General features: G+C 41.3%; 1 protein-coding gene across 3 annotated transcripts in view; it reads right to left on the reverse strand.

Moving 5' to 3' along the window:
* Positions 1–25,484, reverse strand: part of LOC105477481 (transmembrane protein 45A) — an 88,690-nt gene that overhangs the window by 42,008 nt on the left and 21,198 nt on the right. The window contains exons 1-2 of one of the 3 annotated variants that reach the window (XM_071092518.1): positions 24,951–24,966; positions 22,595–22,741 (exon numbers count right to left, since the gene is read on the reverse strand). The exons of 1 other annotated variant lie outside the window; for it this stretch is intronic. In XM_071092518.1, coding sequence (XP_070948619.1) covers positions 22,595–22,639 — 45 coding nt within the window. In that variant the 5' untranslated portion in view covers positions 22,640–22,741; positions 24,951–24,966. Of the gene's footprint in view, positions 1–22,594; positions 22,742–24,950; positions 24,967–25,484 lie in introns of those variants that run through there. One more of the 3 variants, XM_011733995.3, reaches the window with a different exon arrangement.

Consider the following 25,484-nt stretch of genomic DNA (forward strand, 5'->3'; position numbering starts at 1 on the left):
AATTAGAAAATACTATTCTGAAATTCATATGGAATCAAAAAAGAGCCCCAATAGCCAAAGCAATCCTAAGCAAAAAGAACAAAGCCAGAGGCATCACATTATCTGACTAACTTCAAACTTTACTATAAGGCTACAGTAACCAAAACAGCATGTGTTGGTATAAAAAAAAAAAAAGACATATAGACTAATGGAACAGAATAGAGAACACAGAAATAAAATCATGCATGTACAGGCATCTAATCTTGACAAAGTCAACGAAGATAAGCTAAGGGGAAAGGACTCCCAGTTCGACAAAGGTGCCAGGATAGCTGGCTAGCCATATGCAGAAGAATGAACCATGACCCCTACCTTTCACCATATACAAAAATTAACTCCACTTTGGGAGTCCTAGTGGGCAGATTGCTCGAGCCCAGGAGTTCAAGACCAGCCAGGGCAACATGGCAAAACTCCGTCTCTACTAAAAATATAAAAAGTTAGCTGGGCATGGTGGCACATGCCTATAGTCCCAGCTACCCAGGAAGCTGAAGTGGGAGGATCACCTGATCCTGGGAAGCTGAGGCTGCAGTGAGCCATGATCGTGCCATCACACTCCAGCCTGGGTGACAGGAGTGAGACCCTGTCTCAAAAAAAAAAAAAAAAAAAAAGAAAAGAAGATGAAAACAACTCAAGATGGATTAAAGATTTAAATGTAAGACCTTAAACTATAAGAATCCTAGAAGAAAACCTAGGAAACACCATTCTGGACATTGGCCTTCATAAAGGATTTATGACTAAGTCCCCAAAAACAATGGCAACAAAAACAAAAACCAACGAGTGGGACCTAATTAAACTAAAGAGCTCCTACAGAGCAAAATAAACTATCAACAGAGTAAACAGGCAACCTACAGAATGGGAGCAAATTTTCACAAACTATTCAGTCAACAAAGGTCTAACACCCAGAATCTACAAAGAACTTAAACAATTGAATGAGCAAAAAGCAAATAATCCCATTAAAAAGTGGGCAAAAGACAAGAACAGACACTTCTCAAAAGAAGACATACAAGAGGCCAACATACATATGAAAAAATGCTCCACATCACTAATCATCAGAGATATCCATATCAAAACCATAATGAGATACCATTTCATACCAGTCAGAGGGGCTATTATTAAAAAGTCAAATAAACAACAGATGCTGGAAAGGCTTTGTAGAAAAGGGAATATTTGTACACTGTTGGTGGGAATGCAAATTAGTTCAGTTCTTATGGAAAGCATTTGGAGATTTCCTGAAGAACTTAGAACTACCATTTGACCCAGCAATCCCATTACTGGGTATATATCCAAAAGAAAATAAATTGTTCTCCAAAAAGACATATGGAAGGACATCTTTGTGCATCGTTGACAATTGTGAGTAAAGCTGCTATTCATATTTATGTGCAGGTTTTTATATGAACATTAGTTATCAAGTCATGAGTAAATACTAGGAGCACAATAGCACAATTCTGAATTGTATGGTGATATGTTTATCTTTGCAAGACACTGCCAAACTGTCTTCCAAACAAGTTGTACCATGTTGCATTTCCACTAGCAATGAATGAGCGTTCTTGTTTCTCCACAGTCTCATCAACATTTTGTGGTGTCAGTATTTTGGATTTTAGCATCCCTGATAGGTGTGTAGTAGTATCTCATTGTTGTTTTAATCTGCAATTCCCTGATGACATACGATGATGGGCATCTTTTAATATGCTGATTTACCATCTGTATGCCTTCTTTGATAAGATGTCTGTTCAGATCACTTTTTAATTGAGTTGTTTTCATGTCGTTGGATTTCAAGAGCTATTTATACTGTTTAGATACATGTCTTTTATCAGATTTATGTTTTGCAAATATTTTCCCCAGTCTGTGGTTTGTCTTTTCATTCTCTTAATAATGTCTTTCACCATTAATATTCAAAAAATGAATCTAGACATAGACCTTTCTTTCTTCATAAAAATTAGCTCAAAATGGTGAAAGACACCATTAAGACAATGAAAAAACAGAAGTTTTAAATTTTAATGAAATCTAACTTTCATATTTTTTGTTTCATGGATTGTCCTCTTGATATATTATTTTAAAACCCTTTTCCACACCCAAGAGCAACTAGATTTTCCTCTGTTATCTTCTAGATGTTTTACAGTTTTGCATTTTACATTTAGGTATTTAATACATTTTGAGTTAATGTTTATGAAAAAGGTAAGGTCTATGTCTGATTCATTTTTTTGCATGTACATTTGGTGGTTAATTTTATGTGTCAATTTGACTGGGCTAAGAAATGCAGAGACAGCAGGTAAAACATTATTTCTGAGTGTGTCTGAGAGGGCATTTCCAGAAGAGATTGGCATTTGAATTGGTAGACTAAGTAAAGACGATTGCCTAGGTGGGCATCATTCAACCCATGGAGGGCCTGAATAGAACGAAAAGGTAGAATAAGGGTGAATTCACTGTCTGTTCTTGAGCTGAGGCATCCATCTTCTCCTTCCCTTGAACATAGGAGTGAGCCCCTGGTCCTCAGGGCTTTGGACTCTGCGGCTTACACCAGCGGACCTCCCAGTTCTCAGGCCTTCAGACTTAGGCCTCCATAATTGTGTGAGTTCATTCCCATAATGGATTCCCACATATACATATACATATACATATACATATACATATACATATACATATACATATCCTATTGGGTTCTGTTTCTCTGGAAAACCCTAACACAGTGGGTATACAGTTGTTCCAGCTCCATCTGTTAAAAAGACTATTTTTTCACTACTGAATTGGTCTTTGCCCCTTTGTCAAAAATCAGCCGATTATATTATGTGGGTAAATTTCTGGGCTATCTATTCTGTTCTCGTCACCTATTTGTCTATTCTTCCACCAACACCATGCTTTCTTGATCACTGCAGCTTTAAAATAAGTTTTGAAGTCAGGTAGTATCAGTACTACGATTCTGTTCTTCTCTTTCAATATCGTGTTGGCCTATTCTGGGTCCTTTGCCTGTCCATATAAACTTTAGAATCAGTTTAATATCCACAAAATAACTTGCTGGGATTTTGATTGGGATTGCATTGAATCTGTAGATCAAGTTGGAAAGAAATGACATCTTAACAATATTGGGCCTTCCTCTTCATAAACAGAATAGAATATTTCTCCATTTATTTAGATCTTTGATTTTTTGCATAAGAGGTTTATGGTTTTCCTCATATAGATCTTATATACATTTTGTTAAATTTATATCTAAATCTTTTCTTTTTTGGTGCTAATGCAAATGATGTTGTATTTTTAATTTTGAATTCCAGTTGTTCATTGTTGGCATAAAGGAAAACATTTAACTTTTATATTTTTAAAATTTTATTTATTTGTGTTAACTTTTATATATTAATCTTGTCTCCTAAAACCTTGTTAAAATCACTTAGTTCCAGGAAGGGTTTTGCTGCTGTTGTTGATTCTTTGGAATTTTCTACATGAACAATTATGCCATCTGTGAACAAAGAGAGTTTTCTTTCTTCCTTCCCAGTCTGTATACTTTTTATTCCCTTTTATCATATTACTGCATTAGCTAAGACATCCAATAGGAAGTGGCATAGGAGTGATGACATGGGACATTTTGTGTTGTTCCCAATCTTAAGGGGAAAACACCTAGTCTCTCAGCACTAAAGTATGAAGTTGGCTGTAGGTTTTGTGTAGATATTCTGTATCAAGTTAAGAAAGTTCTCTATTCCTAGTTTGCTACTGTTTGTTTTGTTTTGTGTTTAACTTATCTTTTAAAAAAGAAAGACCTAGGAAAGGTTTAGAGCCAAATAACAGAAGACCCTGAATGCCAAGTTCAGAAATTTAAACTTTAACCTATGAACAATAAGAAGCAACAGAATATTTTTGAGCAAAGATGGGATATGACAGGGATATACATCTCTCTGCCTCCGAGAGCCCTTAAACCATCCCATAATGCAGGAATCTAGTTTCTATTTAAAGACATCCAGAAAGGCAAATTCCTCCAAGTGCTTTAGTAACCCATTCTGATGACAAACAAATCTCACTCTCTGTTGACCTTGCCTGAATCCCTTATAGGTCCCAGGAAAGATGCAGAACATTCTTCAGTGTTGATAAACTGCTTCAAAGACAGGACTCCCAAACCCAGTGTTACTCTACCGGCTCCCAACCCAGAAGAGAAAGCTGTTTCTCTTTGGTTCAGGGCAGAGTCACAGGCACCCAGTGGGCCCGATGAGTTTACAAAACAATGTACAGTCAAAATGCAGTGACCACACCTGGATCAGCAGTGCTGACACATTCATTTGCATCACAGCTTCTAAAGGAGAGAGTTGCTATTGTCAAGAGCTGTGTGACAATAACACCTGGGTGAACGTTTGGCTATCTCCTGGGCCAATCTACAGAGAATGCCCTGTGGCCCTGTTCTCATGGCCTCACCTTCCTTGTCTCTTCTTTACTCCTCTTACTGCCATCCTGCTCTTCTCTCCCCTTTCTGTCTTCTGCCCAACACAACCAATTCTCAGGAGGACACGAGAGCACATTTTGGGTTCTGAGCAAATTCTCTGCAAGAGCACAGGGACCACCTTGGGAAGGAAAGCCACTCCTAGATAGGATTCCAAAGTCTGGCTTTGTTTGGATTTCCTTGTGTGCGGAAGGTGGAAGACAAGGGCAGTCAATGGAGGCCCAGAGAGCCAAAACAAGGAAAGGATTTGCCAACTGAGGTTAATAGATCTCTGAGTTCCCAAAGCTCACAGGTATACAAACGACACCAGCATCTGGTTCTCCCTGATGCCCACTAGAAGACGTCTTTTCCGCAGAGGCTACACCATGAAATTCATTCTAACCTGTTTTTCCTTCAAAAAGCTATTCTGGCCGGGCGTGATGGCTCACGCCTGTAATCCCAGCACTTTGGGAGGCCAAAGTGGACGCACCACAGGAGGTCAGGAGTTTGAGTCCAACCAAGCCAACGTGGTGAAACCCTGTACTAAAAATACAAAAATTAGCCAGGCATGGATGTGGGGTGCCCATAATTCCAGCTACTGAGGAGGCTGAGGCAGGAGAATCGCTTGATCCTGGGAGGCGGAGGTTGCAGTGAGCCGAGATCGCACCATTGCACCCCGGCCTGAACCACAACAGCAAAACTCCACCTCAAAGAAAATCCCCACTTCCTCCTTCCCCCTACTGCCAAAATACAAACAAATATGATTTCATCTAGGCCTTTCACCCTGGGACAGGCTGGGGTGTGGGGCCAGGGTTTGGGTCTCGCGTTTTTCCCACTAGTATCTGCCCAACCATCTATCCAGTGGACCTGCATCAGAAGGGACAGTGTGAGACATCAGAGAAAGGAGACCATTTTTAACCTGAGGAAGACTGCCATGCTCTGGGCAAAGCTTATGGCAAATTTCTGGCTTTGTTGACAGGAAATTCAGGTTTCTTAAAAGAATTAGTGCCTCTAAGGTTCTTCAGAGATATGTGTGGGAATAAGCAGTGCTTTTGCCTGTCTGCTTATTTATTCATTTTTTAATTCCTCCATGAATCCATTCATGCTTTTGACAAGTGTTTATTAAACAACTGTGATATGCCAGGTACAGTTCTAGCCACTGGGACAGGACATAGACGAGGTCTTTGCTCTTATGGAATGTATCTTTTGGTGTAAGAAGACAGATAAGAAACAAGAATTCTAGGACATTTAAACTCAAAGTGTGGTGCTCACACCAGCAGTGGCTGCACCAAGTGGGAGCTGGCTGGAAATACAGACGCTCACGTGCCACCTAGACCCACCAAATCACAGTCTTTTTTAACCAGATCCCCAAGTGACTCATATGCATATTAAAGTTTGAGAAACACTGATCCAGGACAGAATTTCTCAACAATGGCACTATTGACATCTAAGATAGGATAATTCTTTCTTTCTTTGGTGCAGGGGCAGGGTGAGGGGTTCTATACATTGTAGGATATTTAGTAGCGTCCTTGGCTTCTACCTACGATATGCTGGCAGTACCTTCCCCCTAGGTGTGACAACCAAAAATATCTATGGATATTGATAAACGTCCCCTGGGGGGCAAATTCACACTCCTTTCACTAATTAAGAAACATTGGTCTAAAAAATCCTTGATCAAATCCCCTTAACGTCAAGACTTTTTTTCCCCTTTTCTCTTAGGAAAAAGAATGCAACAAACTTAGCTGTTAACTGTTTTATCAAAGTAAGTACAACCAAGATCATGTGCACTTTTTTCAAACGATAAGGTACAGCAACTAATAGAACAAACAGAACATCATTTGGAAAAAATGAAGTTTGCACAGCTCCCATGAGAAAACTTTCACACAAAAGTCATTCAAGTTTGCGGTTTAATATTACTACTACGGATGAAGAGACTTAGTATTAAATGTGCATATATGAGGCCAAGGACCTATGATTGGATGTCATCACTACCAATTAATTATATTTGCACTAGGTACAGTCATACAAAGGTCTAGAATATCTTCCCTTTTTGAAAGAGCTGGCCAATTAGACATAATGCCCCATGTCCACCCTCAAATACTGGAAGTAGGGCAGGGAGAAGTTTGTGAAAAGCAAATAAATCACATAAGCAGAGTCTGAAGCCAATGAGGTGATATCAAAACATTGTGCAATTTTGACTGGAGGAGAGGGGGGAAGCCAACAGAATAACTCTGGTCTTTCAGTCTCTTGGTGTTGGGAAATTTATAGTTCATTGTTTATTTTTAAATAATTTCTTTAAAAAATAGGCCCAGCCATTCAAGACCAGCCTGGCCAACACGGTAAAACACCGTCTCCACTGAAAATACAAAAATTAGCCAGTTGTGGTAGCTGTAATCCCAGCTACTCAGGAGGCTGAGACAGGAGAATCCTTTGAACCCGGGAAGCAGACGTTGCAGTGAACTGAGATTGTACCTCTGTGCTTCAGCCTGGGTGACAGAGTGAGACTCCATCTCAAAAAAAAAAAAAAAAAAAAAAAAGACCCAGCCAAGGAAAAAGCGCCTGTGACAAGTTAACACACAAGATAATTTCAGCCAGTGATAAAATAACCCAGGGCAATGTGATAGAGAGCTCAGGCTCAGTTTGAGGGAGCAGGAACAGTGGTTCCTATTGGGAAGCGCAGAGCTGAGCTGAGCGGAAGAATCAAGGCTATGGCAGGCAGTGCATCTGTGAGGCGTGTGAGTTCATCAGCCCAGTCCTGCCCTCAAGGACATCTGGTTTCTTGGCTCTAATTCCCAGAAGAAACAGCTTATCTGAAAGACATCTGGTGGCTTGCCAGGGTTATTCACAGCCAGTGAATGGTAGAGTGCAGAAATGGCATCCAGTTCTCTGGGGTACTAGAGGACAGTGCACTTTCTACAGCACCAAATACCCCTGGTTTAATTTCCCACTGCTGGTCTAACAAATGACCACTAATTACAACTCCAGTTTATTATCTTACAGTTCTGGAGGTCAGAAGTCTGCAGTGGGTCTCACAGACGGAGAATCAAGGTGCTGGCAGGGCCACGTTCCTTCTCGGGGCTACAGGGGAGAATCCCTTTCCTTGCCTTTTCCAGCTTCTAGATGCCTCCTGAATTCCTGGGTTCCAGGCCTCTTCCTCCATCTTCAAGGCCAGCAGCATGGCATCTTCAAATCTCTCTCACTGACTCTGACCCCCTTCTCCTGTTGCCACAGTGCCTTCTTCTGAGTCTGATCCTCCTGCCTCCCTCCTTATGAGAACCATGGGGCCTACCTGAATAATCCAGGGTAATCTCCCCAGCCCCCAATCCTGAACTTTAATCATGTCTGTGAAATCCTTCTGACTATGTCAGGTAACATATTCTCCGTTTCCAGAAAATAAAATATGGACATCTCTGAAGGCCATCATTCAGCTTTTCACAACCCTATTAGGAATGCCAGTCAGACCGAGGATCTCTAACAAGCATGAAAACAAAAAAATTTTTAAATCACCAACAGAAAAGGGGAAGAAGAGAACAGGAATAAAAGGAATCTCTATAGACTCAGGCTCCAAGTCAGCCTGGGAGACAGCAGAGCAAAATGTCCTCCAGGTCTCACATCTGGCTTGAACAGCTCATAAAAAATACCAGTATATAGGGCCCAATCTCTAGACATTCTCCTTCGATTAGTCTGAGTGGACCCAGATATCATCACTTTTTTAAGACCCCAGATTCCAGAATCAGACTACTCTAATACAAAGACCACTGTGCCCTTGACTTGGGCCATGTTATTTAACTTTGCCTCAATTTCTTCTATAAAATGAGAATGACAATATCAATAAAACTACTTTATAAAGCTGAGGATAAGCAGACATAATACAAGTAAAGTTCTTGCCACACAGTAGGCACTGCCTCATGTCATAGGTTAGTTTCTCCTTCAAATGCCTCAGAGCTCTCCAGTGGGGTGTCTCCTTCTTCCTTGGGCAGGAGCCCAGAGGGATTTCTGTGTGTCTCCGTGTGAAGGGTGGAGCCGGGAGGCGTGCTGAGCTCTGGCTCCCCTGCCCTGCCTGGCTGTGATAGGTTCCACAAGTGCTCACCCCAATGTACCAAGGGAAGGGCAGAGTTGCAGCCTCCTCATGGGAGTGCACAAAAACAGGAATGTGTAGGAAGAAACAATCAGAAAGGCGGGAGCTGGGAGTGGAAAAGTTGTGGTGTGGTGTGCTGTGCAGACGTGAGGAATGCTAAGAGCCATCTGATAGTGATCAAGGCTTAGCTTTCTACTAGAGCTGTGATTCTCAGCCCGGATGCCTATGCAAAATATCTGGGAGAACCATAAAAAATATGCACGGTATCTGATCCCCAACCCAGACCCTATTAAATCAGAGTCTCTTGGGGTGAGGCCTGGGAATCATTCTTTTTCTTTTGTAAGATCTCCAGATTATTCTAGTCAACTGAAATTGAAACCACGGGTCTCCTATCTCAAAGCTGTGCCTAAGCTTGGTTGACCTCACCAACTGCATCACTAAATGAAGGAAGGGAGGGAGAGAGAGGCCGGTAATGACTGGGCTCCCATTATGTACCAAGACATTTTACATGCACCCATTAATTTAATCATCATAATTATTATCCCCACTTTAAAGATAATGAGAAAGAGCTGCATTTCATAGGGATTATAATGCAATTCACAATAATGTCACAGAACCAAGATTGGGCCCCAAATCTATGTCCAAAAGGAACAAAGGAAGAAAAATGGCATTTATCAAATACCCATCTCTCTAGGAGCTGCATAGCATCCTCTTGATTTCATGAGGTAGTATTTTTCTCCCCATTTAACATTTGACAAGAAAGAGACTTAGAAAGGCTGAAAAACTTGCCCAGGTCAAACAGCTTATAAATGGCAAAGCTGGGATCTTAATTCAGGCCTGTCCATCTCTATACTCCCATCTTCTTTTTCATCATTTCCACCCATCTCCATGCCTCAAAAACTCACCGTAACAACCATAACAAGAACAATGAAAAATTATCAAATGCTGGCTCTGTATCAAACACTGTACTGACAGCTTTCTATGTATTATCCTAGGAAAATAAAATGATCGTGGCATAAAGACAAAGCAGTTGGTTGTTTAAACTCAGGTTACTCAATGAATGGCATATGGGCCAGCAGCATCACCTGAGAGAGTCAAAGCTCAGAATCTGCATTTCAAAAGACCCCTTAAGTACATTGAAGTTGGAAAAGCTTGCTGTAGATGACTTTTGTTCTGGTTTTTATCTTTCCAAAAAGTTGTTTTTGTAATGTGTAGGTATGACCTAAGACTCTCCAGTTATCAGGCCTTACAAGGAACCAGCAAAAGATACAGAAGGAGCCAAGTGCTTCTGTTCTCTGGTTTGAGATGATGTTGGGGAGGGCAGGAGGCACCAAAATACCCTTTCATAAATACAGCTCTTTTTCTCTGAGTGTTCCAGGGTGTTGATCTCTAGGCACACACCATTTGACTCCAAGTACTCTAAGCAGAGATCACTCCTTAACAGGACAAATTATGCTGAATGTGAGACTTGCTAATAGTCCTATGACTATTAAGCAAGAATGGGATAAAGCAACACTTTTCAAACTTGAGTAATGTGAAGATCTTCTAAAAAGGAAAAAAATCATTCTTTCAAAGCCAGTATGTTGGCCCAAATCACTTATATTATAAACTTTCTTAAATAGTAGAAATATTTACATGGACAATTGTAAAAATGAAACAAATTTACAAATTCAACAAAACTACAAACCCAGCAAAAATCAAATAAACTAATGCATCTCAAATATGAAAAAAATGATTCTTGCTAAAATAAATCACCAGCATCATTATGGTACTGACAGCTACAACGTATCATCTTTCTGGTACAGAATATGTAATTACTGTATGCCCCAAATTGGGGCATAAATCTCTATTCAATTCTCTATTCAAGCTAATAGCTACTGAAAAGTTATTTGGTATATTAAGCCCATCTTCTTTCTTCCTTAATCCTTGATAATTAAAGCAGTGCTGCTTACTACCATCATGATAGCAATTCAATTGCTCTAGTTGATTCTGTATTCAAGCCAATAGCTACTGAAAAGTGACTTGGCATATTAAGCCCATCTTCTTTCTTCCTTAACCCTTGATAATTAAAGCAGTGCTGCTTACTACCATCATGATCCTAAATACAAATGCAAACTCCAGCCCTGAGTTCATTGATTTAACTTCAATAGATGATCATCTAGGTGATACAGATATACTTATAATGTTTCTCAATCATTATTGAGATAAAAATGCTGAGTCATATTATTATAATAGAAAGCTTGCAGACCATGCACACACACACACGCGCGCACACACACACTCACGCAGACACACACACACAAGAATATGTCAGCACATTTCCAGGAGTTTATCAATCCCAATTAGGGAAACGCTGAGATAAATAATTAGGAAAAACTGTACTGAAATAATTAATTAGGGCAAATTACTCTTTATAGAAATATTTCAACTAATAAATGCAAGAAGAAATGGCAGAATTTAGAATTTTACATACCCTAATAAATTAATAAATAGAGTCAAACAATGTTAATCAAAGACTGCTGACATCCAAAAGAGAGACAGCTCAACAAGATACACCCAATGGACTCTTGCAGAAAAAAAAAAGCCTGGGTGTGATGTACACTATTTATATAATTACTAATTTATGGGACATACAGGGCGAAAGGAACATTTACATTATATCATGGGAATGCAATCAGTAAAATCTAGATGATGCAAAATTCTACAGGACAAAATAGTTTCTGCAACAGATGAACTTAAAGAAAAACAAAAAAGAGATAAAGAACAAACCCACAGATCAAAAGAGACTTCTGAGTCATATCTGTAATTGCAATGTATAGGCTTTATTTGGATCCTAATTCAAACAAAAATAATTCAGGATGTTTAATTTCATATGGGTCCTAATAGTATTGCATATACATTTTTAAAGAATCTTTATCTTGTAAAGATATATACTAAAATATTATGGATCCAATAATGTGATGAGTCGGATTCGCTTCAAAATTGTGATGGTTAATTTTATGTGTCAATTTGGTTAAAACTCAGTTTGGGGTGAAAAACCAATCTAGATGTTACTGTGAATATATTTTTAGATATTATTAACATTTAAATCAGTAGACTTTAAGTAAAGCAGATTACCCTCTATACTGGTGAGTGGAGGTTGGAGGGGCAGGAGTCATTCAATCAGTTGAAAGTCTTAAAAGACTGAGGTCTTCTCTAGGATGAATGAATTCTCCCAAGAAACTGCCTTTGGTTTTGAAATTGCAACATCAACTCCCCGCTGGGTTCCCACCTCCAGCCCAGCAGATTTCAGACTTGCCAGCCCCTGAAAATTGTATGAGCCAATTCCTAAATCTCCCTCTCCACATCCCACACACAACCTTTTGGTTATGTCTCTCTAGGGAACCCTAACTTATACAAATATTATCTGGGGGATGGGAGAAATGGATGGAAGAATAGATAAAGCAAAGTTGGCATGAGTTAGTAATTGTTGTTGAAACTGGGTAATCGGCATGTTATACTATTCTATTTTTATATATACTTGAAATTTTCCATTTAAAAAGTTGGGAAGGATAAAAAGAGACGGAAGAGCCAAGGAGCAGAGACACGATCTTTCTGTACAGGGTCTGTACAGGTAGACATGTTGTTCTGATAGAACAAAATATCAGAAATCAAGGTTAGCCTAGTGCGGTGGCTCACGCCCATAACCCCCAGCACTTTGGGAGGCCGAGGCAGGTGGATCACTTGAGCCCAGGAGTTCAAGACCAGCCTGGGCGACATAATGAAATCCCATATTTACAAAAAAAAAATACAAAAGTTAGCTAGGCATAATGGCACGTGCCTGTAGTCCCAGCTACTCAGGAGGCTGAGGTGGGAGAATCGCTTGAGCCTGGGAGGCAAAGGTTGCAGTGAGCTGAGATCACTCCACTGCACTCCATCCTGGGCGACAGAGTGAGACACTATCACAAAAATAAAAGTAAAAATGAAGACTGGCCTGAGAAATCTGAGGTTCTGACTCCAAGACTCACACGGGAGTGGTTACAACCAAAAGATCTAGTCTTGGAAGTGATTTTTCTCTTGATCTTGAACTTCCAGTCTGATTTAGGCTGTTCCCACTATGCCCCCACAGCACTTGCACGTCCCCTCGCTGCAGCATGGCCTCCCACACCATGCTGAGATGACCTCTTTGAGTCTCCATCTCTTCCCACTACCCAGGAGCTCCTTATTTATTCAAGCACCAAGCTTGCACTTTAAAATGTTAAATGACTGAATCAAAGCTATGCTGAGTGTGGGACTAGCTAATGCCCAGTGAAAGAAAGAATGAGGTAAAGCAGTGTTTCTCAAACTCATATGCTACTGCCTTCTAGCCCCTGGTTTTTTTCTGTTAATTGTTAAAGCCTACAACTAATTGCTGCATTTTTAATTTCTTCATGTTCTCTGATTTTAAATCCCCCTGCACAACCAAACACTTGAGGTCTTATGGGGGAAATGAGTGTTCGTGTGGAAACAATGGCATTCACCACCATACAACTTTATAAAATGAACTTTTAAAATTATTGTCCTTGGTAGAAGAGAAAAAGCCCATCCAACAAATAGGAGCTTCATTTGCAGTGCTTTCTTTCCAATCTCCTCTAAAACAAAAACTATCTGACCCTTAAGGCCTCTTATGAAAGTCACTTTTACATTGCTCTGCCCTTATGGGAACAGAATTTTAATGTGAATGTTCATTAAAATAAGCTGTTTATTTGGCTTTGTGATAGTATTCTGCATGCTTTTGGAATAAATTCATTGATTCTACAATCAGAATATAAAATCCTAGGATACCTCGTTTATAAATTAAATAAATGATTTAAAAAACTGTGCATTGCCAGCTTTTCTTTTAAACTTAGCTTATAGAGGGAGAAGGAAACTGCGTTTAAAAAAAGAGAGAGAGAGAGAGAAAGAGAGACAGAGCCGAGCATCTAAATTTCAGTCTCCTTTAAATTCAAATTTAGACAAGAAAAGGTGGAGAGTTTCTAGTCTGCCATGCTTTGTGGAAAATGTTCTAACTCCTGTACAGAAAAAAACAAGGGGTCCAAGTGAGTTGAAGTCTCCTTCCATCCTGCCTCCTCCTCTGTCCCTTGATTTCACCCTTAAAGTCATTACTTCAGCCCCAAGAAATCCCCACCTTCGATTCTGCCCTCACTTCACAAAAGGTCAGGTATACAAATTCATGACAAAACCTCAAAGTAAATGAAAAGGAACCAAGAGAATAAATCACACGTCCTCCTGGACTGCCACTGCCCAAGTTGGGTTGCACAACCCTGAGGGAGAGCAAGGATCCCTGAGAAAACCAAATACAGAGCCTTACAGCCTTAGAGATGCGAAAGGTTCCCAGAAAATGCATCAGTAATCTATGTTGACAGTCATGCTGGAATATAACCCATGTTTTTAGTTCCTGTCCTTCAACCCTTGGCACCACAGTGGATATCTGAAGGTAAAGTGACCAAGCTTAGCAACAACAAAAGCACAGAACACCCAGTGAAATTTAAATTTCACATGAACAAGTAGTTTTTGAGCACAAGTATGTTCCATATAGTGCATGTGTTGTTTATTCAAAATTCAAATTTCACTAAGCTTTCTGCATTTTATGTGGTGATCTGTGAAGGGATTTCCATTGGGTAATGAACATTGCAACAGTTCAGGGTGAAGCTTTCTCAAGTAACACCAGTCTTATATGGTGTCCTGAGTTGTCTTGGTTGTGACTTCCGGATATTTTCAAATCTCTATTTGAACATCCTATGCTTTTCTGAATTATACCCGGGCTATTCCTAAACCAAAAGTAGTCCTGTGCCTCATTAATACAATTAGAAATTTGGTCTAAAATGTTGGTGGTTCCATCTAGTGAACTGAAGATTCCTCGGCCAAAGTTGCACTGCAAGAGGTCATTATGAATTGGTATATCTTTCTTCTCTATCAACAGATACTAAAACTACACCCACAATAAAATTGCAGGACAGGATGGAGAGATATCTGGAAATCTTCAGATGTTAAAAATAGGTCTATTTCATGTTTCATAAGGTTGGAACCCCTGGTCAAGGAAGATTTCCAACGTTTCTCCCAACCTCTTCACAATTCCCAGAATTCTGTAACTACAGTCACTGAATCATTAGTTTTTTACTGGTTCTGAGCAAATAGAAAAAAAAGCCAAAGTCTTAGGCCCAAAGTAAGAAGCACTATCATGAGGGTAGCTGAGAATGATGGCACTATACTAACCTTGTTCCTCTGAACAGATTTTTAAAATATAGTATACAAGACATTTGAATTATTGTTGGAGTTTTCTTTTCTTGTCATCAAATACTGCAGTAATCTACAGACATTTCAGTCACCATAAAGGAGTTTTTGAAATACTTTTTTTATTGACCCTCATTCATTCTCACTTTACAAATATCTATTGTGCACTAACTCTGGACCAGGTGTCATAGTCCTCTATTGTTGACTAACTGCTACACACTAGATCTTCCAAAGAAATCAATAGAAAGAAAGGCGGTCTCTTGCTCAGTGATTCCTGATATAGGTGGTGTCCCAAAAAGCATATATATTATAATTTAAAATTACATTTATGCATTTTAAATACCTATTTTAAAATACTGACATAAATAGAGGATATAAGATTTTTATGTCTTGGTCAAAAAATTCAGAAACATGATGATAGCCACATGGACTCACTTTTTGCCTGTGACTGCAAATATAAAAGCCAACCTTGAACTAGATTCTTCCTTCCACTTAAAGCTTCCTAATTTGCAAAGGACCTTGCTTAATTACTTAGGGGATTCTAAAACAGTCTGTCCTTTGTAGCTTGATTTGTTGGAGTCGTGACCAGTCTGTTGCAATCCAAAACTAATGGATTTCAAAAGAGAAAAGAAAATCTAGAATTTTTTTGGCAGATAATTTTTTTTTCATTTAAAATAACAAAGTTCTTTATGGCTAACTTGCCTTAAGTCTATCTGCAGTACTATCGAAAAGAACCCAACCGCAAGGGGTACAAATTACTTTTAGCCTCATGGTGTCAACTGATGAGAAAACTAAGGCTTAGAAAAGATAAATGACTTCTTGAAAAGGTTCCCACAGCTAGCTTAATGGCAGAACTGGGATTTGAAGCTAGTTTGATGGACGCCAGAACCTGAGCTCTTGTTAATGCAGTGGCCCTTAGCATTTAAAGAATGATGACTCAAGTATGCCTGGCCCAGAAGAAAATGCAAGGCAGGAGTAGAAATATGGGAAGATGGCTGAAGATGAGACTTTAAGGGCTCCTCAAGTTAAAGACACTGGCAGTAGAACATGCTTCTCTGCAAACAGCGTCATTGCCCATAGAAGGAAAAAGTAAAGGTGAAAAGTGAGAGACGTACAGAAGCACCCAGCACACTGCTCCTCTGCCAGCAGCAGCAGGGTGCTATCAGGGAAGTTACATGGGCTAAATGGTATTTCAGGAAGATTAATTTGGCAGCCTCACACAGAGTATATGAAAGGGAGAAAGAGGCTGGAGGCAAGGAAACTAGCTGAGTGGCTGCTACAGACGCTCATTTCCCAGATGATGAGTCTGAGTCAGAGCTGGGAACAGGGAATAAAGGGACAAACGTGAGTGTTATTCACTACCCACCACGAAGGAAGAACAGACCAACCCCGGGACCTCCAAGGTCAGGTCTGTGGTCAGTGATGCTTCTGAGGCAGAGAGAAGAAAGGAAGGAAAAGTGCTTCCAGAGCCAGTACTACTTGTCGCATCCCTGCAGCCTAGAGTACATGCCTGTCCTGCCTGTCTCCCCGTACCACAAGTGCTGAAAAGCCAGGGGACCCTTCATGGGTCTGTTTCTCCCCAATGCTGACTGCAAGTGTCTGGGAGTCTCAATAAACACTCAGCGGCAGGCTTTTTTCCTCTACCTGGAATGCTCTGTCTCCACTTTTGGCTGAAAACTGTGTAGGAAGAGCCTCCCTCAAGGCACAGCATGAATGTGCCTTCCTCAGAGAGGCCTCCCATGGGCCAGCTGAATGAAGTCAGGTCTTCTCATTTTCCTTTCCATAGAAACTTGTCTTCACAGTACGCCTCACAAGGTGTAATTCTGTATTTGTTGTTTCTTAAATTTATTTTTAACATATCTTTCTGTTGCTGTTGTCGCTTTTCCACCTTCCCCCCACCAGTCATAAGCTCCACAAAGTGCTGCTCGCCAGAAACACAGTGCAAGACACATATGTAATTTTAATTTTTCAGTAGCCACATTTTTTAAAGTAAAAAGAAACCAGTGAAAGGAAACTTAATAATATATTTTATTAACCAAATATATCCAAAATGTTGTCATTTAAATATGTGCTCAATAGAAAAAACTTATTAATAAGATCGTTGGCTTTCCTTTTTTTTTTTTTTTTTTTTCTTTTTCTTTTTTGTAGAGACAAGATCTCGCTTTGTTGCCCAGGTTGGAGAGCAGTGGCTCTCAAACTACTGAACTCAAGTGATCCTCCTGCCTCACTCTCCTAAACAGCTAGGACTGCAGGCACACATCACCACACCCAGCTAATTTTTTTATTTTTTAAAAGACAAGGTCTCACTATGTTGCCCAGACTGGTCTCCAACTCCTGGCCACAGCAATCCTCCTGCCTCTGCCTCCCAAAGTGCTGGGATTACAGGTGTGAGCCACAATGCCTAGCCTTTTTTTCTTTTGTGCTAAGTCAACATTTCCAGACTTGTGTGGAAATCAAGACCACATACTAGGAATTTAAAAGCAAGACTGTCATTTATAAAAATGTCATTGCAGGAAGGAAGGCAAGCTTACTGGTCAGCAATTGAAGACTACTTCAGAAACCCATCAAAGACTGGCTTCTTATAGGAAAAGCCTCCACAGGCTCAAAAAGCCTCTAGTCTCCTGCCCATAGGAAAGCATGCTCTGGAAATGGTGTGGGGACAAGGCAGAGTGTTAACTACCCCAACTTCTGTGTGTATTTCACACTTACGACACATCTCAGTTGGGACTAGTTACATTTCGATTGTTCAATAGCCACATGTGGCTCGTGGCTACTGTATTGGACAATGCAAATCTTGCAGGATGCCTGAAAAATATTACTTACCTAATAAAGACCTGATGTATGAAGGCAGGGGAAAGGGAAAAGAGAAGGAAAAGAGGAAGAGAAAAAAGATGGGAAGGAAAGAGAAACTAACATCTGTTGAGTAGTTACTATGTTAGATTCTTTCATACAACAATAAATGATGTCATTTAATTCTCACATCAACCCTGGTGAGAGAGGTATTATTAGAACCACCTTTATAAATGAGGACACTGGTTTGGAGATGTCATGTCACTTGCCCAAGATCATGCTGTCTTTTGAATGAAAGAAGTAGGACAGAGAATGCAGTCTCCCCTGCCATCCTCCCGCACTCACAGAAGTCATACATAACAAGTCTCTTCAAGCCAGCTTGCCATCTAGATTTCTTTCTCCTCCAATGGAAACTTTCCAGGGTTTCTATGAGTGAATCCCACAGACATTCTCCTTCCAAAAGTATGATCTGACCATTGCAGGCTGTTGTAAAGGTCTCCTCTCCCTCCTTAAGTGATCCTTATTTCATTAGCTGCTGTTGCCCATTAGAATTCTACTATGACCAAACAAAATTGTGGCACTTGAAGTACCACTCTCTAGCTCTATGCCATTCCCTTCCTTCCTTCATTCAATTAGCACACATCCCAGATAACTCTGTTTAAAGAGGAATAAGAAGGAGAAAGAGAAGAAAGAAAAAGAAGGAGAAGGAGGAGGAGGAGGAGAAGGAGGAGAAAGGAGGAGGAGGAGGAGGGGGAGAAGGAGAAGGAGGAGAATGGAGGAGGAGGAGGAGAGGAGGAGAAGGAGGAAGAGAAGAAAAAATTCAAGCTAAAAGTTATCTCATCTCAGTCAGGGAACCTCCTCTGACCACTCTCCAAGTGCAAGAATCTTCCCCCTCTTCTGTGTTCCCATGGAACCCAGTGGAATTTCTCATGCATATCATCATTGTTTACTTCTTGGATCTCCCTCACTGCACTGTGAGCTCCTGAAAGGCAGAGACTATGACTTTAATCGTTATATTCCCAGTAGCCAGCATTTATTGAATAGAGTTGCTAAATGAGTAAATAAATGAATGAATGGATGGATGAGCCCATAGCTCTGTTTAAATGTAAGAACCACCACCTGGTACCACACAGTCATAAGGGCTAAAAGAGGACTAGTATGTACTCTTGCAGTAGCTGAATTCCACCCAGACCAGTTATCCAGGTGTGGTTCATGGCAACACAAACAGACAACATCAGCAGAACATCTATGACACCTCCAACCATTGCATAAGAAGTGATGTTCTAAGCTATGCAGAAGATGTAGCAAAGCCGGGAGGTCAGGAACCTGTGGAAGTCATGTGAAATACCCCCAGAACGCAGTAGGATGGAAAGAAGCAGTGCTAAGCATTAGAGTTTGGCCACAGAGCCAAGGATCCTAGTCATGCTGGCCTGGAGGGGACAGGGAACATGCAGTGTTGGCATCCTTTGACCCTTCCTTCTAGAAGGACAAGTGGTGGCAGACTGCACCAAGCAATGGGTGCAACCACAGGAACTCAGTTCTCCCAAACTTACAATATCCTGGGAAAGTATGTGCACCCTCTAGGATCATCTTCAAAGATGTTTATGGACGAAACACTTTGTTGCAACTTGAGACTGTGGTCTATGCTAGGTCTTGGGCCAGAACTTCTAACCTTAGCTGTAGCATACTTGTGTGCCCCCAATGGGAACAGGTGTGCCAGAGGGAAACACAAATCACCTAAGCCCCAGGAACAGCCAGGTGAGGGTGAGGGGTCAAGGACTACAGTAGCCAGACCCCGATGGCCTACTGCCTAGGAATGAGCTCTCCCATCTACATAAATCATATCATGTCCATGTATACTGTGATGTGAAAAAAGGTTGGGAAGCACTGATTAGACTATAGCCCAGCACCAGAGAGTTAGGACTTTTAAGAAGAACTTCATTTTGACAGGCCAAGTAGATTGAAGTCTCTCAAATGTGAGTCCAAGCCAAGGCCAGTCTATTTGTGTGGATGTTTCTGTGAATTCAGAAGGAGGATAGAACACTGGGGCCTTGCACCATTGAAAATAAATAACAAAATGCACAAGAGTAAGTTCCAGACTGTCAACAAAGGTGCAATCCGGAAAAACAAACAAATCAAGGAAGTGATACTGCATCTCCCACACAGCTGTGACACACAGGTCAAGGGCCAGCGTCAGGCCCCAAACCACTGCCTGGCACCTCCACACCTCGCTTCCCAACAGGGTATGGTCCAGGGAAGAATTACTACTTAGAGTAGCTTCACAGACAACAAAGGAGGGGCAGCGAGGGGATTGTTATTGTCAGTGCAGCTGGGCCCACTATCCCCACCCCCAACATTTACTCTCCTGTTACTGTTCGTGTCTGTCTTTTCAGGTATAGATTGGAACTCAATATTGGACAGAGCTGGGCAGGTATATAACTGGAGAACCATAATGCTGCCTAAGAAGGACTTGGGGTGTTAGGAAAGCCTGGCTTCTACAGAACTCTTATCACCTGAAACAACAAGCAAACGTATAAAAATAAATACTTCTCCTCATTACTACTAAGCTGGGCAGAAATATACTTCACAGTCATGGAGAATGGCCCAGAGCTGTACTGGGGCCAGCCTAGAGGACGTGGGCAGGAGCTGAATGTGGCAAGGAGGCTCTGGCCACCTGAACAGACATCAGAACAGCCCCACCTGCCACAGCAGCTCTGGCTGACATCACTCTCTCTCTAGATCCTCAGTGAACAGAAAAAGGCCAACACAACTGGCACAGAATGATGTGGGGTGGATAGCTCCAGGGTGTGTGCGTACGTGCTGCAGCTGGCATGGCAATGCTATATTCCTAGCCAAGGAGAAGCCACCTCAGAGAGCCATATCAGAAAGGGGAAATGAGGCCAGGCGTGGTGGCTCACTCCCGTAATCCCAGCACTTTGGAAGGCCGAGGCAGGCAGATCACCTGAGGTCAGGAGTTCAAGACCAGCCTGACCAACATGGAGAAACCCCATCTCTACTAAAAATACAAAATTAGCCAGGAATGGTGGTGCATGCCTGTAATCCCAGCTACTTGGGAGCTGAGGCAGGAGAATTGCTTGAACTCAGGAGGCAGAGGTTGTGGTATGCCAAGATTATGCCATTGTACTCCAGCCTGGGCAATAAGAGCAAAACTTGGTAGAAAGAAAAAGAAGGAAGGAAGGAAGGAAGGAAGGAAGGAAGGAAGGAAGGAAGGAAGGAAGGAAGGAAGGAAGGAAGGAAGGAGGGAGGGAGGGAGGGAGGGAGGGAGGGAGGGAGGGAGGGAGGGAAGGAAGGAAGGAAAGAAAGAAAGGAAGAGAGAGGAGGGGAGGGAGGGAGGGAGAGAAAGAAGGAAGGAAGGACGGAAGGAAGGAAGGAAGGAAGGAAGGAAGGAAGGAAGGAAGGAAGGAAGGAAGGAAGGAAGGAAGGAAGGAAGGAAGGAAGGAAAGCTAAACCCTACCATATTTCATCTCAGCTGGAAGTGCAGACGTTACCCAGCCCGCATCCGTTCACATTGCCTTTGGGGAACTTAGGATGTATCAGAGGGAATTTAAGTTCTACTAAATCCCAAATTAAAAGGCATCCATGGCCTTCACAGAGCTTCACACGCTAAACCTTGCTCCTAGCTTCTAAAGGGGTTCTTTAACATTTTGAAAACTACCAGAAAGCAGATATCCCCTTTTATGAAAGCTAATGAACATTCACTGACTCGTGATCCATCATGGGCCAAAGAAGACTGGGTATCTTCTTGATGTGGATCCCATCCTCATACTGCAAAGGTTGTTCCAAGTCCCAGTGACACCATGATGTGATTGGCTTATTTGCTCCTCTTTGTTCCCCTACCTCCTGGACTAAGACAGAGAAAGTGAGAGGCTTTTCTTGATGATGAGACACTCTCCTTTCACGATGTTGGGACAGGAAATGGTGAAGGCAGAGGTTGCTATCGTACAAAAGCATGAAGTTAGGTTGGCAATCCATGCCTGCCTGCTCCTCCAAGAAACTAGAAGCAGAGGCCCAGCCCTACAAGGGGCCATACTTAGCTGCATAATCAGAGGTTTGTGTGGGGCGTACAAGAGGGACTAGAGAGGTTATGCAAAAAAAAAGCTCTGCAGGTAGGTACCCAATGTATAAGGAACCCAGGAAGGGCAGAAAAGAGGGCCCCTTTTTATGTTAATGTATCCTTTAACTAGCATCTACTAACACCTTAACATAGCCCTAAAGGAAAACCCAAAAGTCATATTCTGTGCTCTCAAACAATTATTTTTTTCATGGACCAAAAATGGTGAGGCCTCAGTGAATAAACAAGAGGAAGACAAGGCAATGAGCACTGGTGGCTGGTAATAACAAGAAGGCACTGTGTGTTCAGAGCTCTGCAGGGGAGCTCTTTCTCAATGAGACCTGCTCTCATCACCTGATTTAAAATTGCCTCAATACCCTACCCTCTTTTCCTGCTTTATTTTCCCTGTAACACATTCCCTTTTAATATACCCATAATTTACTGAATTATTTTGTTTATTGCATTCCTCCCTCACTAGAATGAAAGCTCCATGTATATAGGATTTTTTTTCTATGTTTCTTCACTGCTTAATCCTTAGCTGTTAGAACTATGCCTGGCATATAGTAAGCAGTTTGGTACCTAAGTGTTGATAAATGGATGGATGGAAAGGACAAATAAAAAGAGTGCCTGGTAGACCTAACGCTTCAGCTGCCAGATTCCTGAAGTACCCAGGGGAAGAAAATGCTACAGAAATCAAGAGAAGCATTTAAGGCACATATCTTCAACATCAACTCTTCCTATCCAACCACAATGCTAGATCCCGACGTAAAATGAAATAAAATTTCCACAGAATCATCAGCATTAGGCTAGTATTAGCTTTGCCTTGATCAGCTACAACCCACAAAAAGTTACTTGCACAATGTCATAAATACACAGTACAGTCAGATTCAAACAAGGTCTTTATGAATCAAAAGCTCTTGCTCTTTTCACTTTATCACACCAAAGGTTACTGCAGAAATGCCAAACTAACCTTTGGGTGTTTAAATCCCATTTTGCCTTCTGAGTCATTGATCATCCTCGGTCTCAGTAGATCAAGCACGTTAGAACTGTGGCAGAAGGGATAAGAATGAAGCAGCCAAAATTGAGCCTTTGTTTCTTAGGTAATGCTGAAAAGTTTCTGGAATAAAAAAATCAATAGGCTGAAACGTGACATCTTACAGTCAGTTTTACACACACGTACACACACACACACAAACCTGTATGCATGTCAAAAGCAACTAGTAAGAAAACACAGTATTAAAACTTACCACACTTTTACCTCTGCCCAAGTTCCCCACAAATCATGAGTACTGAAGACGTGCCACTCAGTAACTAACAATCCTGGGAGATGCTGCTTAATGCTCAAGTCGATTTCACCAGCATACACATTGCAACAGCTCCAGAAAGCTCTCTCTTTTCTTCCTCCCACTCACATGCTTCCCCCTGGGCGTTGTACTCACTGCCAGTGGCCACCTCCACCCAACTTACAGAAACCTGGCCCATAGCACCCTGCAATTAATGTCATCAGACATGCAAATCTGATTGTCAACCCATGGAACATGCTCACAGCTCACCAGAAGATACTGTCCTTTACAATCAGGGAGGCACTACTGAGTCACCATTAGCAGATTTTTCTTTAATGGCTATATAGTAACTACACTCATTTATTCACATTTTTACCAAGTCTGCCTCTTGATTATTTGAGCAGCCAGCTTAGATGTTCAGTGTGTAAGCATGGAAAAGTAAAGCCTCCCACAGGGAACAGGGCCACCCATGACTTTGCTTCTCTCACCTGGGCCAACCTGCCAAGCCAACCATCTCACGCTCATCTAAACCCACAAAAGGGGAAGAGACGAACACTCCAGTCTGCACCCCTCACCTGAGTCTGAACACAAATACAGCTCAGGAATGAATATTCACAGTCGTTAGTGCTAGTTTCAGCACTTGCACCTGCCAACCAATTAGGCTATTTCTCGTCTCCTGCTTAAGAAATAAGGCCTGCTGGAGTGAATGTAGAGTGCACGTATGAATTAAATAAGAAGGTGTATTGTCTTGTTACCATAAAACGAAGTAAACCAAGATTTTTTAAATGACTTCTTTTCAAAGGACAGAAGTATCACATACTGCCAAGACCTGAATCACCCTTTTAACTACAGACTGCAAGTTGTACTAGAAGAAGAAAAGAGACCTCTGTAAACTTTCTGTTAAAGGAAATTAAACATTAAATCAATTAAGACAAGGGTATGGACAGCAATTTCATACGGTGCACATGTGGATACAGAGACTTGGAAGAAAGTGATGAAATGGGCCCTTGATTCTCATTTCTCACTCCTGTTACACTTGAGCGACCTGAAAGCATAGAGGCAGAACCAGCTATGCAATCTGTGGGGCACAGAGCAAAATGAATCTTTCAGCAGACTTCCAACAAAATGTTTGAGAAGACTGGCTTCCTTTTTTCTCTTTCTGCTTGTTAACTAGCCTTCCACTTCATACTGTTCAGGGTCTCAGTGGAACTAACCAGCAGACCCTCCTAAACCCCATAACCACACCTAAGCAAAACCCACTTATCTCCTGAATCAAATAGTTCCTCTAATAAATTAATTTCAGGAACGTGGCTAACGATGGTGGATGGCTTGGGGGTGGAGGTAAGCCCAAAAGTGAGGCCCGTAGACAAGTCCGTTTAAACCACAGTCTTTCCTAAAAGGATGCCACTCAAGAACAGCTTTTTCCAATCACGACCATCACCGCCCTTTCAATAGGAGGAAGATGCTCAGCGAATCAAGCTAACTTGCTCATCATTTTTCCAGCTGCACAGAGAACACCAGACACAACATTCACTCACATTTATCCTCACTTTTTTATTCACCACAGACTCAGAGTTGCCCTCCAAGAATTGTTTCCCAAATCACACCCACAGTAATAAAGAATATCAGCTTAGATGCTCAAATATTTCTTTGACAATTAAGGAAAAATATGAAAGGCTGATCTTTGGCATGCAGACAGTGGGAAAGAGGATATTTCTAAACGTCACTTGTTACCTAATTCACGGAAAAGGAAAGTAATGATGTGCCAAACCGTGAAGGAAAGATGATACACTTCGAGCCTGTGGCTTTTCCTGAGAATCTACTTTTTCAGACCTTGTCAAGTTCCTCATTAAGAATATTTCATTCCTGGCCAGGTGTGGCTCATGCCTATAATCCCAGCACTTTGGGAGGCCAAGGCGGGTAGATCACCTGAGGTCAGGAGTTCAAGACCAGCCTGGCCAACATGGGGAAACCCCATCTCTACCAAAAATACAAAAAATTAGTCTGGTGTGTTGGCACATGCCTGTAATCCCAGCTACTTACGAGACTGAGGCAGAAGAATCGCTTCAGCCAAGGAGGCAGAGGTTGCAATGATCCCAGATCGTGCCACTGCACTCCAGCCTGGGTGACAGGGCAAACTCTGCCTTAAAAAAAAAGAAAAAAAATTTATTCCCACATCTAGCAAAATGCCTCATGATTCAACACTATCAATGATTGAGAACATATGCAAAGGAAAATTCAAAGGCTTAACCCAGCTCAATGTGAGAGCAGATGCTGTTCTCCATAAAATGTGGGCCTGGAGCTCTCTGGGTGCGTTTCCAAAGATAGCCCCCATCTTTTCACTTCACAAGGACTCATCTCATGCCAGAGAGAGGATCCCTCAAAGTAAAAATCTCCTCTCAGTTGATCTCTTGCCATTCCCAACTTTTCAAAAACTATTTCCTTCAACACATTATGAAAAAAAAAAATGGGTTCTATTAATTTCAGAAAAATTGAAGAAGGATCCCCTATGGTAGTATATAAATTATATTTCCAGTCCAAATGTAAGATTCACAGAAACAAGGAGGAAAAATATCC

This window comes from Macaca nemestrina, chromosome 2, assembly GCF_043159975.1.
Source record: "Macaca nemestrina isolate mMacNem1 chromosome 2, mMacNem.hap1, whole genome shotgun sequence".
Classification (NCBI taxonomy): Eukaryota; Metazoa; Chordata; class Mammalia; order Primates; family Cercopithecidae; genus Macaca; species Macaca nemestrina.